Source organism: Pezoporus occidentalis, unplaced genomic scaffold, assembly GCF_034315485.1.
Source record: "Pezoporus occidentalis ecotype Australia unplaced genomic scaffold, CSIRO_AGI_Poc_V1 ctg62, whole genome shotgun sequence".
Taxonomy (NCBI): Eukaryota; Metazoa; Chordata; class Aves; order Psittaciformes; family Psittacidae; genus Pezoporus; species Pezoporus occidentalis.
The window spans coordinates 765,915-780,370 of NW_026915966.1; the positions used below are offsets into that span (position 1 = coordinate 765,915).

At 47.8% G+C, this 14,456-nt stretch overlaps 1 protein-coding gene across 2 annotated transcripts in view; it reads left to right on the top strand.

Moving 5' to 3' along the window:
* TEKT3 (tektin 3) overlaps positions 1 to 9,902 on the top strand; it is a 68,635-nt gene extending 58,733 nt beyond the window's left edge. The window contains exons 1-8 of one of the 2 annotated variants that reach the window (XM_062639868.1): positions 2,280 to 2,304; positions 2,955 to 3,567; positions 4,110 to 4,193; positions 5,758 to 5,828; positions 6,059 to 6,202; positions 7,460 to 7,682; positions 8,351 to 8,505; positions 9,530 to 9,902. In XM_062639868.1, coding sequence (XP_062495852.1) covers positions 2,989 to 3,567; positions 4,110 to 4,193; positions 5,758 to 5,828; positions 6,059 to 6,202; positions 7,460 to 7,682; positions 8,351 to 8,505; positions 9,530 to 9,746 — 1,473 coding nt within the window. In that variant the 5' untranslated portion in view covers positions 2,280 to 2,304; positions 2,955 to 2,988 and the 3' untranslated portion in view covers positions 9,747 to 9,902. Of the gene's footprint in view, positions 1 to 2,279; positions 2,305 to 2,954; positions 3,568 to 4,109; positions 4,194 to 5,757; positions 5,829 to 6,058; positions 6,203 to 7,459; positions 7,683 to 8,350; positions 8,506 to 9,529 lie in introns of those variants that run through there. The other variant, XM_062639866.1, reaches the window with a different exon arrangement.
* The last annotated feature ends 4,554 nt before the right edge of the window (positions 9,903 to 14,456 follow it).

The window sequence follows — 14,456 nt, forward strand, 5'->3', positions numbered from 1 at the left end:
GAAGCTGTAAAACACTGGTACAGGCTCAGTCTGTAGCTGGAATGGCTGGGAAAATGAGAGGAGACTGAAAAAGGCTGTGGGAACACAGATGCGTCTGAGTATTTAATGGGCCATCCACATAGCTCATGGTTAACCTGGAGTGGTAAAATGAAGCAATAAGGGCACTGGTTTGCCCATCAGGAGCATTGGTTTGTCCATGGGCGGCAATTGGTTGCCCTGGGTGGTACTAGGATGCCCAAGGGCTGTTTGGCCAAGGGATCAAGTTGCCCACAAAGGCACAGAGTCTGCACTGGGCTGCCCAGGGCTGGCCCCATGTTGCCCATCGAGAGCACTGCGTTGCCCAGTGGCTGCATCAGGTTGCCATAGCAGCGGCAGGGAGTTGCCCTGGGTAGAACCTGGTTGCTGAGCACCCTGTGCCCATGGCAATGCTCCCCTGGTTCTGTGTCACTGACACCAGGGATGCTTCAGTGCCTTATAGTGCTGCCACCGAGCCTGAGTAGCAGCCCTAGACACCCCTAAACCCTGGAGTGCATCTCACACCCAGGTGAGAATCTGCTTTAACTGGGACTAAACAGCAGGTATTTCTCCTAATCCTCCCCCAGTATCTCTTATATCATCCAAATGTACCCAAGCTAGGTGGTTGGTGGCTCCTGACGTGTGTCTGTCTTCAGGGGTGGTAGAAAGTATCCTGGGATTGCTTATCCCGAGGGGGATGCAGGGGTGTTTATTTCAGCTGGAAATGCAGGGAATAGTAACTCCAGTCCATTCCTGAGGGTTTTTCCTTCCTTTCTTAAGGAAGGAAAAGGGGATTATTTGCAGGGGTGCGAGCCAGGGGTAGGAGCCAGGGTCTCCCCCTCTCCAAATGCAGTTTCTTGGGTATTAATAAGCGGTGCAAAGCTCGGGCATGCGTAGTGGTTTATCCCTAGCAGGGACAAAAGGGCTGAAGGCACTGGTTTGTGGGAACCAGCACACACAGTGGTTTTTGTTGGACCTGAGCACAGACATTTCGTCCTCGGTTCTGCCAAACTGGCTCAGAGGGGTCGTGTTTGTGACAGCTCCTTTGCTAAATGTGAGGGTGTGAGCTTCCCACTGCTGATCCCACAGGCTCTTCGGCCAGGATGGATCTGGGGGTGAGACTCAGTGCCTGCAGCTATGCTGCTGTCAAGGCAGGTACTGGGGCAGCCCATGCCAGCATGGCCAAAATTGGGCAAGCCTTGAGAATGCAGTCCTCAAAGTTCAGTGATTTCCCAGCTGTGAGCTGCGCACTTTTCCCCTCTGACTCATCCCTATTTTTCTCCAATTTGCCTTAGCCAAAGGAGTTATTCTCCTGTATTTCCCATCTGTTTATTTAATACTGCATTTTGAGACACTTCGTCTGAACGCGTCAAAGCTTTACAGGCACCGGTGACACAAGAAGTCTCTTAGGTCACCTCTCCCCATAGCTAGATGTTAGAAAACATGTACTTTAATGAGTTGTGTGGTCTGCTCATTGCCTGGTGTAAAAGGGAATGGCTCCAAGAAAGTCAATGAGCTGCGAGTGGCTGGCATTAGGGGGTTACAGCAACAGGCAGAGCCTGCGTGGCTCTGTGTGTCTCCTCCCATCTATTGCCTTTTAAGCTTTCCAAGTAGGCAAATGTGAGTCCTTGGTCCTGCCTTTGTGCAGCAGTCTTTGTCGCAGAGGTGACTAAGATGAAAGAAACGCTCTTTATTGAGGGTTTTATGATTTTAAAATCAGCTCACCTACAGACGCAAAGTGCTCAGGGTAGGCCAGGAGGAGCGATTAAACCTCTAGTCGTGTGATTGCTTTGTTCTAGAATAAAAGTCAGTTTATGTCACGCAAACATCCCTCTTTTAAAGGATTAAAGTTGATCTCATCCTTTAACAAACAGGATTTAGCACGTGCATCACATCAAACCCTACTCCCATCCAGGGATCTGCTTGTAGCTCACGAGTGTCCTGATCTTAGTGGAGGGACACGTCCCTGCCACACCGCAGCTGGCTGCAAGAGCCCTGGTGAGGGATACCTGTAACCAAACAAGAGCTTCATACCGAGCACAACATAACCTAACACCCCATTAGGTGTGTTAGGTACATTTAATGGTCCTTACATTACATTTCTGATTAGAATTGACTGATAACCTGAATCTGGAAAGAGCAATAAGCACCCACATTGCCATATGCAGTTACTGGTAGCAAGATCTTGTGTGGTCATTCCTCCTAGGGTTACTGCAAGGGTGGTGTTTATGAGCTTCTCTGAAAAGACTCTGGGATATTTCCTTTCCAAGTGCATTTATTGTACATCAGGTGAGCCACAGACATGTTCCTTCCTTTGCAAGCCAAGAGATTGCTGTTCCTTTTAGGTTGAAATACTTGAGAGGGCGTTCAAATTTGGGTACAGTCCTGCAAAGCTCAGCTCACCTGCAGCCTCCTCACTTGAGCAGGTAACACAATTGAAGGTAGAGATGATGAGGATGAAGTCCCTCACACACCAATCATGCTGTGTTGGTTGCAGATGTGTGTCCAAAGCTATCAGGGCTGGAAATGGAACTTTTAAAGAGAAAATAGTATCTGGAGTACTATAAGATCAGCAGATACCCCGGCCAAAAGAAACAAAGGAACAGCCCAGAGTCAGCAACTACAGTTACACTGGATTGACAGATTTAAGGAAGATGAAGGCATAATATCTGTCACTCTCCTTAGCAACGATGATTTGTTTCTCTCCACATTTCAAGACCTGATGCTAGATACTAACAACGAAGTCAAATCCTTATGTATACAAGTGCTTGGGATTCTGGCAGAAGGAATTTGCTTTCAAGAGTTGTAGGCCTGTGCAGGGGATGTGTGGGTGCTGTTTGCTTTGCTTTGTATTGTAAGTTGCATACATTGCTGTAAGAAGTAACCCAAGTGCAGGAGCTTACTGAGTGAGGTTGTCATCTTCTGTCTCCTTTGTGCAGGACACATACTTGAGTAGCAGAGCAGTGATCAAGAATGGAGCTGGTTGGCTCTCCCTTAACTGCAACGCATGCTCATCCAAGATCAACACCTAACAAGTTTCTGCCTGCCATAAGCACCATGGCTTCAAGCTATAAGAACCGTTTTCCTTACTACCCTTTGCCTCAGACCTTCAGCCTCCCCTGGATGCCCAGAAGCTACTATAAAGCAGCTGCCATCAACCCAACTTTGGCTCCCTTTACCAAATGTGCCAAGGGGGTAACCCCTGGCAATACACTGCCTTTTATTCGCAACAGAACAGACCTCTTCACCCGCTACACCCCTGAGGACTGGTACCAGTCCAACATGACCAACTACAAAGAGTCAGAGAGCTCGCGTAGAAACTCGGAGCGCCTGAGAGGTGATACCTGCCGCATGATTCAGGATAAACATCAGCAGACAATGAAAACCCAAGGAGAGAGCACCAAAAACCTGGGAGTACGTGTCAACGATATAGGATTCTGGAAGTCCGAGCTCTGCCATGAGCTGGATGAGATGATCAAGGAGACCAGGGCGCTCACAGATGTGAAGAAACGGCTGGAGAGAGCCTTGACTGAGACAGAGGCCCCTCTCCAGGTAAGCACCTTGTCCAATGGGCTGCAGGCTGTAACCTACAGCTAAAACATCTGCAGCCATTCAAACATCTGATCAAGTTTCATTACAGCTCTGTAACATCTAGAAAGCTTTTATTAAGAGACCATTAGTTAAGTTCGTAATAAACAAATCCCTTGCCGTCTGCTGCATCCCCTCTCAGCACATGCTGAGCACGTCAGAACAGTATTTGCTTAACCAAATATTTTTATAATCAGTATATCCAAAACCCTGGTTTGGGAGACAAAAGCCCGTGTCCTACTACAAGGCTCTGGCGAGGTCAGCATCAAGCCTGACACAGGTCCCTGCATTCAGCTGTGGTTGCACCAGGGACACGTGTGCTCCCTCATGTTGATTTAATGCTGATGTTGCAGCTGGGCTGCTCATTGTCAGCTAAAGCATCTCCCCTGGGTACATTTTAACCCATGATGTCATCTCTATGCCCACCCATAATCTCTTTCCTTACCTTATTTGACATGGGGACCACCCCTGTAGGGAGCACTGGCACTGATGCATGTCCTCAACAGGTTGCTCGGGAGTGCTTGCTTCACCGGGAGAAGAGGATGGGCATTGACCTTGTCCATGACGAGGTGGAGAAACAGCTCTTCAGAGTAAGTTTGGCAACACAGATCATGCGTTAAAGTTATTTTTACCTAAACTACCCTAAATAGGTTTTGCAGCCCTGATCCCTCATTGGCTCCCTAATGCTGGTGAGGTGCTAAAAACTCTTCAAACCCCCAAAATCCACTGGACTGGGCTGTGTTCCCCCATGCAGCAGCATGAACATGCAGGGCAGGCAAGGCTTGCCCTTACGGAGGAAGGAATAACTAAAAACAAGCTGTGTGCTTGTGTAATGTATTGGGGTCCTCTGTCCCTCTTTAGGGAATTTATGAGTCTGTCCTGCCTTTTAGAGCCCTGCCAGCACAGGATCTATATGTATCTGTATCACATACATATGATGTGTGTCTATATCTATATCCCATACATACATCTATATATATTTAACACACATGCACACACAGATATGGAGATGACAGTGTTTGCCTGACAGCTTATCTGCTTTTGCCAACTATATTAGCTGCTCTAATAAAAGATATTACATCTACCCCCAGCTTAGCTTTGCTTTGCTCAGAGCAGTGTGGCTGCAATAGGACTGTGTGTGCTCAGGCAATGGGTTTTATAGAGATCATAAAAACGTGCACTCCTGCTTGCCTTTATATAGTCTGCTTTAAATTATGTATAAAAAGCAAACATGCTGAGAGCTGGCACAGAAGATGGGATCCTAATGCAGGGTACAGTGAAATACAATCACTGCAAAGGCAGCACGAAACTGGGAAGGAAATTGCAGCCCCCGGGACTGTGAAGCCGCTGCTCCATTAGAAGATTTTTTCTTATGAGTCAGGCCCTAACAAATTAAAAGATTAAATTAAAAGTCATGAGATTTTAGGAAAATAATCAAAGCTGGTATCTCCATAATGGCATTTTGGGGTTTAAGTGTTTGGGATGCATTTAGGCTGCGTTTTTCAGCTGGCTAATGCAGACAGGAGGGCTTAAAAATTCCTCGTTTTGGAGCACTAATCATCTGCCTCTGGTTGCTGGGGCTTCTCAAATACATAGATTTGTGCTGAAGTCAAGCGGGCTGAGAGCAACCCATGGCTTCCTCCAGTGGAGCTCAGTGCTTCTTAGAAATGACTGGGGATTTACACCAAAATAAAGTTCCTCCCCTCTTGTCCCATTTCTCCTGGGGAGGAAAACGTTTTGGGAGCAGAAAGGGCAGATTTGGGATGGGGATGTGTAGGGCTGTTGGTGCAGGAAACCACTGTGCTTGTTCCTATCGAGTCAGGATCTGTCCCTGTCTCCCTATAGTGGAACTAACCAGGACTTGACACTGATGTTAAGATGAAAAACCACTTGGCAACCTACCCAGAAAGCAAATTCAGAGGTCATGGCAGCAATCACAGCACCCTCCTGTCCCCTCCCGGATGCTATGCACAGGCTCAGCTGCACAAGTGGGTGTGCTGGGGTTGGGGGGCACGTTCTTCATTCCCTATCTGTCATGGGCAGAAAGAGAAGCAGGCAAATTCTACGTGTGAGGTTGAAGAGGCGTGAGGGGATGAGTGTGGCCAGAAGGACTGAGCATGGGCACTGATGGGGTCACGCTTTGCCTTTGCCCAGGAAGTCGACATCATCAAGTCCTGCCAGGAGAGGATGCGGCAGCACCTGGATAAGGCGCAAGCCCAGCTCATGTAAGGAGGAGCTCCTTATCTCACGCTGCAGGGCTGATTGGCAGCTCTGATGTGCACCCCACCTCTCCCCACACTCTGCAGGCACAAAACCCCTGCGGGCTCCATGGGATGCTAGCAGTAATGCCTGTGGGAGCACATAGCTGTCCAAGCGGGAGCTGTGGGAAAAGGGGTAGGAAGGAAACCATTCCACCCAAGCTTCCCCACTGATGGCTGGTGTTTGTGTGTTGAAGGTCCAACAGGGGGGCCCAGCACGACCTGGAGAGGGACCTGGTCAACAAGCAGGCGGCCCACCGCATTGATGACAAGTGCCATCACCTGAGGAACACCTCCGATGGGATCAGCTACTACCAAGGGGTGGAGCGGGTTGATGCCACGTGAGTACACACTGTGCAGCACACGGGTGTCAAGCTGGCCCCAAGGGACACGGTGCCTCTCCTTAGCAGGGAGCTGGTTTCCACCAGCCCACTATAAAGGCATGTGTCTATGCATGGCACATCCATCCCGCTTGGGGACACCAACCATGGAGGACCCCTGTCTCTCCACTCATCATAAAGGGAGAACAACCCTCTGCTTTCAGCTGGATGCTGAACATCCTGCAGGCAAAAGCAAGTCGAATATCCCGTCGAAAGCAAGTCCCACCTAATTAAACATTATACCAGGGTTCGGAGATCACCCTGAAAAATGAATTCAGCCCAGCACCTCTGCACAGCTCATTAAGTTAATGCATACTTCAAGGATGTGTCAGTGCTTGCCTGAGTGCACGTCATTGATGTAAAGTCAGGGGGGTTCACCCCTGCTTGGAGAGGGCCTGGCAGGGAGCCGAAATGACACAGGAGATAAAGAAATAGAGAGCACAGTCCTGGGACAGAGTTCAGCTGCTTTTGGGTGCCAGTAATTCGGCTTTGGCTCTGCAGTAAATGAATGATGACCTCAACCAGCACTCACAGGGATATGCCCTAAGTGGCAAAGGGCTGAGGGAATAACTCTGCTGCTCACACAGACACATGCAGTTTATGGTGGGGCGTAGATTGATTCAGTTTTTCTAATGTTTGAATAATTATTCACAGTGGAGCTCAGACATATTTAGACAGGCAAATAAATTGCAAAGCATTGATGATAAAATGCAGAGGGGGGTAAAATGTGCCGAGAATCAGCATGTTTTAAATGGAGCTTATGTGGTATTTAAGTCTTTTGTTGACCTTGTTCTGGACTATTGCACAGGCGTGAGCTTCGTCCTGAATGCACAGACAGGGAATGGAATATTATCTAATGCTCACTCAGTTTAGTGTGAAACTGAGATGAGTTATGAGCAAAACAAATCGACTGTGCGTTGTTGTGTAGCTGGGAATCACTCGGCACTTAAATGCCTCCAATGTGTAAATATGAGGCCTGATTAATATCTCTATTTTTTTCTGGGAAAATCTTTTGTTTGAGCTTTCATAAGTACCACAGCTGTCCTCGTGAGCATGTCATCATTTGATAAGCGTTACTGAACAAATGATGTCCAGATGTTTCACTTTCATCTGGTCAAATAAAGAGCACAGATTTAATCGACATTAAACCACACTGGTCCCATGGCAGGTCCTCTGCCTGCCCATGGGCTCACCAGGGCTTCTCCCTTCCCCTCCCAGGATCACGGTGCCAGAGACATGGGCCAAGTTCACAGACACCAACATCTTCCGCTCCCAGCGTGACCGGGCAGCCTCTGCCAGGGTACGGGACAACATCGAGACCATGCTGGCAGTGACGGCCAATGAGATGTGGAGGCAGTTCAACACGGTCAACATCGCCTTCACCAACCGCATCTCCGAGACAGCTGATGCCAAGAGCAAGATTCAGACTCACCTGGCCAAGGTAGCCTGAATTCCTCCCTTTCGGTGTGACACCATCATTTCTAGTGATGCTGATTGCATCTCCTGGTAGTTATTTCAGCCTGTGTGGGGTTCACAAGCTTGCTTCTCCTCCAGAGACATGCTTTCAGTCTCAGCACTATGAGTCTGCTGCATGGTTATCCATGTGTTTTTCTCTGCCAAGCAGAGACCAGTGATGGGCACCTGGCTCGGGCCAGTGGGTCTCATGGAAAGCCTTCTGGAAAGTGCTCAGCACAGTATTGATTAACCGAGCAGAGACTGGGCTTGGAGCACTGTGGACTGATGCCACATCCTTAAATGAGGACCCATTAAAAACTTTCCCTCTGTTAGTCGCTATTGATGGACAATCAGTTCCTACAAGCAGTAATTTTGGGAAGCTGGTTATTCAATAGATCCATCACTATTCCAAAACCTCCTCTGATGTGACAGCAACACCAATGAATGGCTTTTCCCGAAGAGAAGTCTCTTCTGGATCTGTGCCTTGGCATGTGGCAGAGTGACAATGGTTTGAGCCCAGGGTTTGCTTATTGAGCATGGCTTTTTCTGCAGACAGACAAGAGAAAAGGGAAATGATTTTGTCACTTGAGAATGTTATTTTTAATTTATTATTTCTCATTCTTAATTCACGCATGTGTTTGTTTTCCACGCCAGACTCTGCAGGAAATCTTTCAGCTTGAGATGAACATAGTAGCCATCCGCAAAGCCATTCGGGACAAAAGAGCTCCGTTGAAAGTGGCTCAGACCCGGCTGGATGAGCGCACACGGAGACCAAACATGGAGCTGTGCCGGGACTCTCCCCAGCTCTGGTAAGGCAGGAGCACAGGGTCCCCAGGGAGCATCACTGGGTGACAAAATTGGTTTTATTTCTTTTCCTAAATAGTCCTTCTATAAGCTCATTGATATAATCAGAAGCAGTGAGCAGGTATCCCAGCCTTTGGGTGCTCTGCAACCACAGAGGCTGTACACCATGGCTGGGTCCAGCTTGATGCCACCTCATCAGGGGCTGAGTTTTTCCACTTGGGTAAACCCCATCGCCTTTGGTGCCTGCTTCCCAATGGCTGGAGTGCTCAGTTTTGATGGATAAGCCCTTTATTCTCCACCAGGCTCGTGCTGAGAGCATTTAGCTCCTTCCTTTTGGGTAACTGCAAGAAAGGGTGCACCATATGGAGAAGCAGTAAGGGTTGTTCTACCGTCCACTGGGGACACTGGAAATCCTTTCAAAGACATTGTGAGCTCTTTGGGATTGCACCCCAAGAGGCTGTGGAGAAGCAGGGTTCCCTGAGTGCCCAGCAGCACCCCCTGTGAGGGACCGCAAGCCTCACATCTCCTGGAGCCCTCTGGGCATGGCTTTATGGGAAGCCTCTTTTCAAAGGCCATTTAAATCCAGCCTGTTGAGCATCTCCAACTCACCACTGTGTTTTCCATCATCCACTTGTTTCACATTCACTTTTAGCCTCTCCCAGCTGTCCTTTTTCACTATGTGTGCACCTATAGGTGCAGGGAGGACCCTTGAACAGGGAAATCCAGGAGGCTGAACCAACAAACCCTCAAAACCAAACAGGAAACCACATCACTCTTCTTGGTGGCATGAGCTGCTCCAGGAGATGTGGCTGTGCATTGCTAAAGCCATAGAGCAAACCATGCCTCCCCACTGATGTCCAGAGGATCTCTGCCCTCATCTTTCCCATGCATCAGGCAGAAATGGGGGGTCAGAGTTAGTCTGAACAGGCTGAAGGGGGAAATCCTGTGCCCAAGGGGCCTGTTAGCAGCAGCATGGTGGAAACCACCCCTGTGACAGGACAGTTAATGGGGTTTCTTGCTGTCTTCCAGCCTTGTCAATGAGGTCTATGAACTTGATGAGACAATTCAGAACCTTCACCAGCGGCTGAGAGACGCCGAGGACACGCTGCAAGCACTGGTTCATGCCAAGTCAATCCTGGAGCATGACCTGTCCGTCAAAGCCCACTCCCTCTTCATTGACGAGGAGAAGTGCATGGGGATGCGCAAGACCTTTCCCATCATTCCACGGCTGATGGGTTACATTTAGGCTGGGCTCTGCCAAACTCACAGTGCCTGCAGCCAGAGACATTCCCAGTTTTGCTAAGATGCTTCCAAAACACACTATTAAACTTTCCCTTCCTGATGGCAGCCCTGAGTAGAGATTAAACTATCACTTGGTGTGTTCTATGGTTTATCAGGTTTATTTCTTTTTCCTTTGTTTTTTGTCTCTTTCCACTGCCAGAAAACAGCTGAAAATACCCTGTATGCAACTAAGAGTAAATCCACCCATGGGGATTCATTCCTACGCTTGCAGTCTGTGATTTTAGGGGAAAAACTTCCATGCCTTCCTCCTTTTGAGGCTGTCTGATGTGGGAAAAGCACACGGGGAAGTAAAGCTGCTTGTCAGAGTAATTAACTGTTGACATCCATAACGTATGTTTAATGGTGCAGCGTTGCAGTATGTTCTGTTCCTAAACAGAAAAACTTGCATTTTAAGCTGATTTCTAATGATAATTTCTTAATTTAAGAAAGAATTTACATGTCACCTAAATGTCTTCAAATCAGGAAGGACTTTCAGCCAGCTGACTGAAGAAACTGCTGTGGGTTTCACTTTGGTGAGTATGGATTGGTTCCCAATGTAACCTCTTGCATGCAGTTTGCTGGGGGAAGCACCAAAGCACTTTGAAGATAAAGAGATGCATCAGTCTTGCCCAGTTGCCACGGTACCTGGTCTCTTGTTGCAAGTCAGACCTATTTTACCAAGTGTTTGAACTTTCAGAGGGGTAAGTATTTTATCCACCTGAGGTTCAGCATGAAATTCACTTTGCAAATTGTCTCCTTAGGCTCGCTTAAACACTCTTGAATCTTTAAATCAAAGCAAAGTTGAGCTCAGCCTAAAGCCTGCAAGCACCAAGAATCCCAAAGGAGCAGAAGCTCAAGTGCCTTCTCCTCCCTCAGGAATCCAGGGCATGGACTTCCTGGCCCAGTATGGGGAATTCTCAGGAGCTGAGAGCATCTTTCCTCGTCTCGCATCCCCAGATGACTCCATCTCCCAGCACAGCTCCTCTCAGACCTGCCCTTCTGCTCTCACAAGGAGAGCTGGAACCTGCACCCATGCCCTACCTGGCCTCAGCATCTCGCCAGGATCTCCCTTCACAGCAGCAGCCCTAAACAGGAAGCAATTGTCTTTTTAACCATGTTTTTTACTAGCACATCTGTCTCATGGAGACTAAAAATAGATTTCCTCTATTTTGTGTGTATCTTGGAGCTGGAGCCCCTTGGAGACAGCAGCCACCCTTTCCAGAGAGAACATAAAGCCATAAGCAGGAAAAACTCTGCAGCTCATCACACCTTCCCTTTCTCCACTTATCCCAAAGTAAGCCTTTGGCGTACTGAACCATCAGGACTTGCAGTTTTTGTTAGCATCCTTGCAAGCCTTTGTGCTGCTACTCTCCCCATGCTCGTTTCCTGAAGGCTTCCACAGACCCTGGTGATTTTGGCTGTGCTGCTGCTCTTTTGAAGCCCTGCTCCAGATGGCTGCTTTTCAGGCAGAACTCTTTTCTTATTTGAGAAATGGGCCCTGCACATTTGTCCCCAGCTGAGCACTGGGAAGCAGAGGCACCTGCAGTCTCCTTCTGGAAAGCATGAGCCTTTAAGTAACTTGAGCAAAGTCCTGGCACCAGCGGCAGCTTCACATTTGTTTCACTTCCACCTTCAGTTTTGAGTCATGAAATAGCCGAGTTCTGTTTTACCGCGAGGGCACATCAGTAACAGTCAGCACCCAAAGTCTCTTCTCCAGTTTTGCTTTCAGAGCACCCCAAACACTCATCTTTCCCGGTAGCCTGACTCTTTTAAGGCTTTCTCCTAATTGAGAGCATTTATGTGGCGTCGCAGTTGCCCAACTAAATGTTATCGTGTCCTACCCACGATGCCTCTTCACACAATACTGGCACTGCATTTCTTTCCTCCATTTGAGCTGTGACCAGAGGAATTTCAGTTGCAGCTTCTCTCATTTCTTTCACAAACATTTTCCGCTTTCCTGCAGCAGATTTCCCAGACATTAGAGAATTCCCTGGTCCCTTTGGGGTTTCATTCCCTCCAAGCCAGTTTTCCACAAGTCGACAATATTGATGTTAAATCTTCTGGTAACTGATACTCTGAAATCCCCCCCAAGCACTTTGATTGTCTAATTCTGCATGTGCTTCAGTTTGAGTCTTCTTTTTCCCTCTTGCACTGTGTCCTGGGCACATCCCATGATGGGAACCAGCCCTGCCATGGAACTACTGTAAAATGGGCCTCTAGGGAGAGGGATTTGTGGGAAATTCCAACAGACACGGGGCTTGTGGCAGGATCTCCGGCTCAGGGATGGATTTGCCTCCCATGACTGAACTGCTCAATTCAGTCACTGCAGGGTTGGTTTTGGGGTTGCAGCTGAGCAGCCTCTATGGTTGGTTATATACCAGGGGCATTAAACAACCGTCCTGTCCGGCCTTCCTCCTTCTGATGCACAAGATGCTCTTGCGCCATTACATGCTTTCACAGACCACTTGTAAGTAGAACCCCCATTTGTCTCAGCTGCCTTTCTACATTGATGTGATGTTTCCTTTCTTTCAAATGCCCTCAGGCTGAAGAATGTTGTGCCTGCTTTTACTGGTTTATTGCTGCCCTTATCAGCCAAGTTGCTGAGAGAGTTAGTTTGTGGAAATTCCTTTGCATCCCACAGCCATATTCCCACCCTCCTGCATCATCCCAATAAGCCCTGCAGGGCCAGGTTTGTAAACTGATTGTTTCCTAACTGGAGGAGAGGAAATAATAAAGCCAGGACAGGGTTGCTTCATGCAAGCTAAGCTTCATGTCAGTCCAGGATCCAGTTGAACAGTCAAGGCCAGTCTATCGAGACTTCTTGTCTAAGGAAAGAAAAACTACTGAATGCCCTGGAGGACTCTGTTATGAATGTGGGTGAAATGAAAGCTTGCCAAGAACCCATGTTAATGGTATATTGCATAACTAATGCAGATTATTATGCTCAAGGGAGAGAGAATTCCCAAAACAGCATCAGTAGTCAGGAAAAAAAACCCAAACTCATGATTATAATGGAAGAAAAAAAAGTAAAAAGGAAAAAATGGAGAAAACTTTGGCAAAATGCTGAGGAAAAAAAAAATAAGGAAAATAGGGTCATAGAAATACCTGTGCTAGCTCAAACTAAAGTCCAGCAAGCACTGGATTCATCCTCTAACAGAGCCAGTAGGAGATGCTTAGATAAAAGCACCAGGACAAGGCAAGCCCTCTGTGATACTTTCCCAGTCCACTTTCCCAGCTTCCAGCAATTAGTATCTCGAGGACTTCCTGAGCTGACAGGGCTGTCCTTGGATTTAATATCCCCCCATGGATTTGTTTCACACGGTCTTGATCCAGTTCTTTGAGCCCGTGCAGACTTGTAGCATCACTGTGTCCCTTAACAGGGAGCTGCAGGGGAGGGAGCACCATCACCCTCACAGCATCAGTGGCCACTATTGGGACCATGGAGGAGGCTGAAAAAGGGACCATACCTGGGGCTGCAGCAGCCAAAGGTGTAAAACTCAATAGCTTGGGCAAAAAAGGTGGCTCAAAGCTGGCTTAAATTTGTAGGTTCAACACCGGAGCTCATAGTGGGTTGTGTCCTTCTATATGCTGTCAGGGTGCAGGAGATGAGCACAAATCAGTGTCTGAAAGCATCTAACATGTTCTGACACAGTCATGTCCCACTTGGGAAGCTCAGTTGATTTCATTGGGGTTTTGGAGTCAGTGGGTAAATTTTGGTTTCATTGAAGCCAGTGGGATTTTCTCCAGTGATTTCAGCCTGACTCTATCAGTGATGACAGCTGCTTTGGAGTTGAAAGCAAGAGGTTGGATGACGTGGGGTTTTGGGCATGAATGCAGACAGGACTAAAATGTTTTGTAAATTCCTCTTGGTTTGGTGGAAAGCAAATGTCAGGAAAAGGAAGTAAATGTCTCCAAGATGCATTAGACCTCTTGTTTTAGAAGTTTGCTCAATATAAATGCCTCCCCTCCTGGTTTTTTAATGCTTGATGTGGCTTTTCAGATAGCTATTCCAGTGGCTCGATCAGAAAAGGTAAAACCCACACTCTCCCAGTGCATTTTGATCCAAACAGTGGAGAAAAGACCCATTTCCCTTGCAGTGACACCTCTTCCTTGGGGCACAGCAGCTGCCTCCTGCCTGGCTGAGACCCAGCTTGGTGCATGCCCCTCTGTGTGCTGGGGAAAGGGCAAGACCCTGGCAGCCCTTTGAGCCCTGCACTTGCTGCCAGCAGGTGCTGTGCTCTCAAGGTGGAGAGAGTCCTTCAGCTGGAAATACTCATTTAGACAGTTATTTCTCTCTATGTGCATTTGTGTATATACAGATGGGCATATGTATATATGGGGGGCACTATAAGTCTCTGTAAAATACAATTCAAACTGTTATCTTACTCTTCTTCTTTTCCTAATTACGCAGTTGTTTGGAAACAGGATTTTTCCTCTCCCATTATCCATTATGAGCTGCGGGCTCACTGATGGCAGTCAGATTTCTCTCCCTTCCTCTTTGCATTTCAAATCCTAATGGTCTTCATCAGCAGGGTAGGGAACAGGAAGCGAGGCCCTAAAATTGTTATGACAGAGCAAAATCTTGGGGTTAAACAAGTTCATCCCCAAGAAGACACCCAGACAAAAACTTGTCTTTTTGTGTAGCTTGAAAATGCTTAAGAGTGGTTTCGTTCAC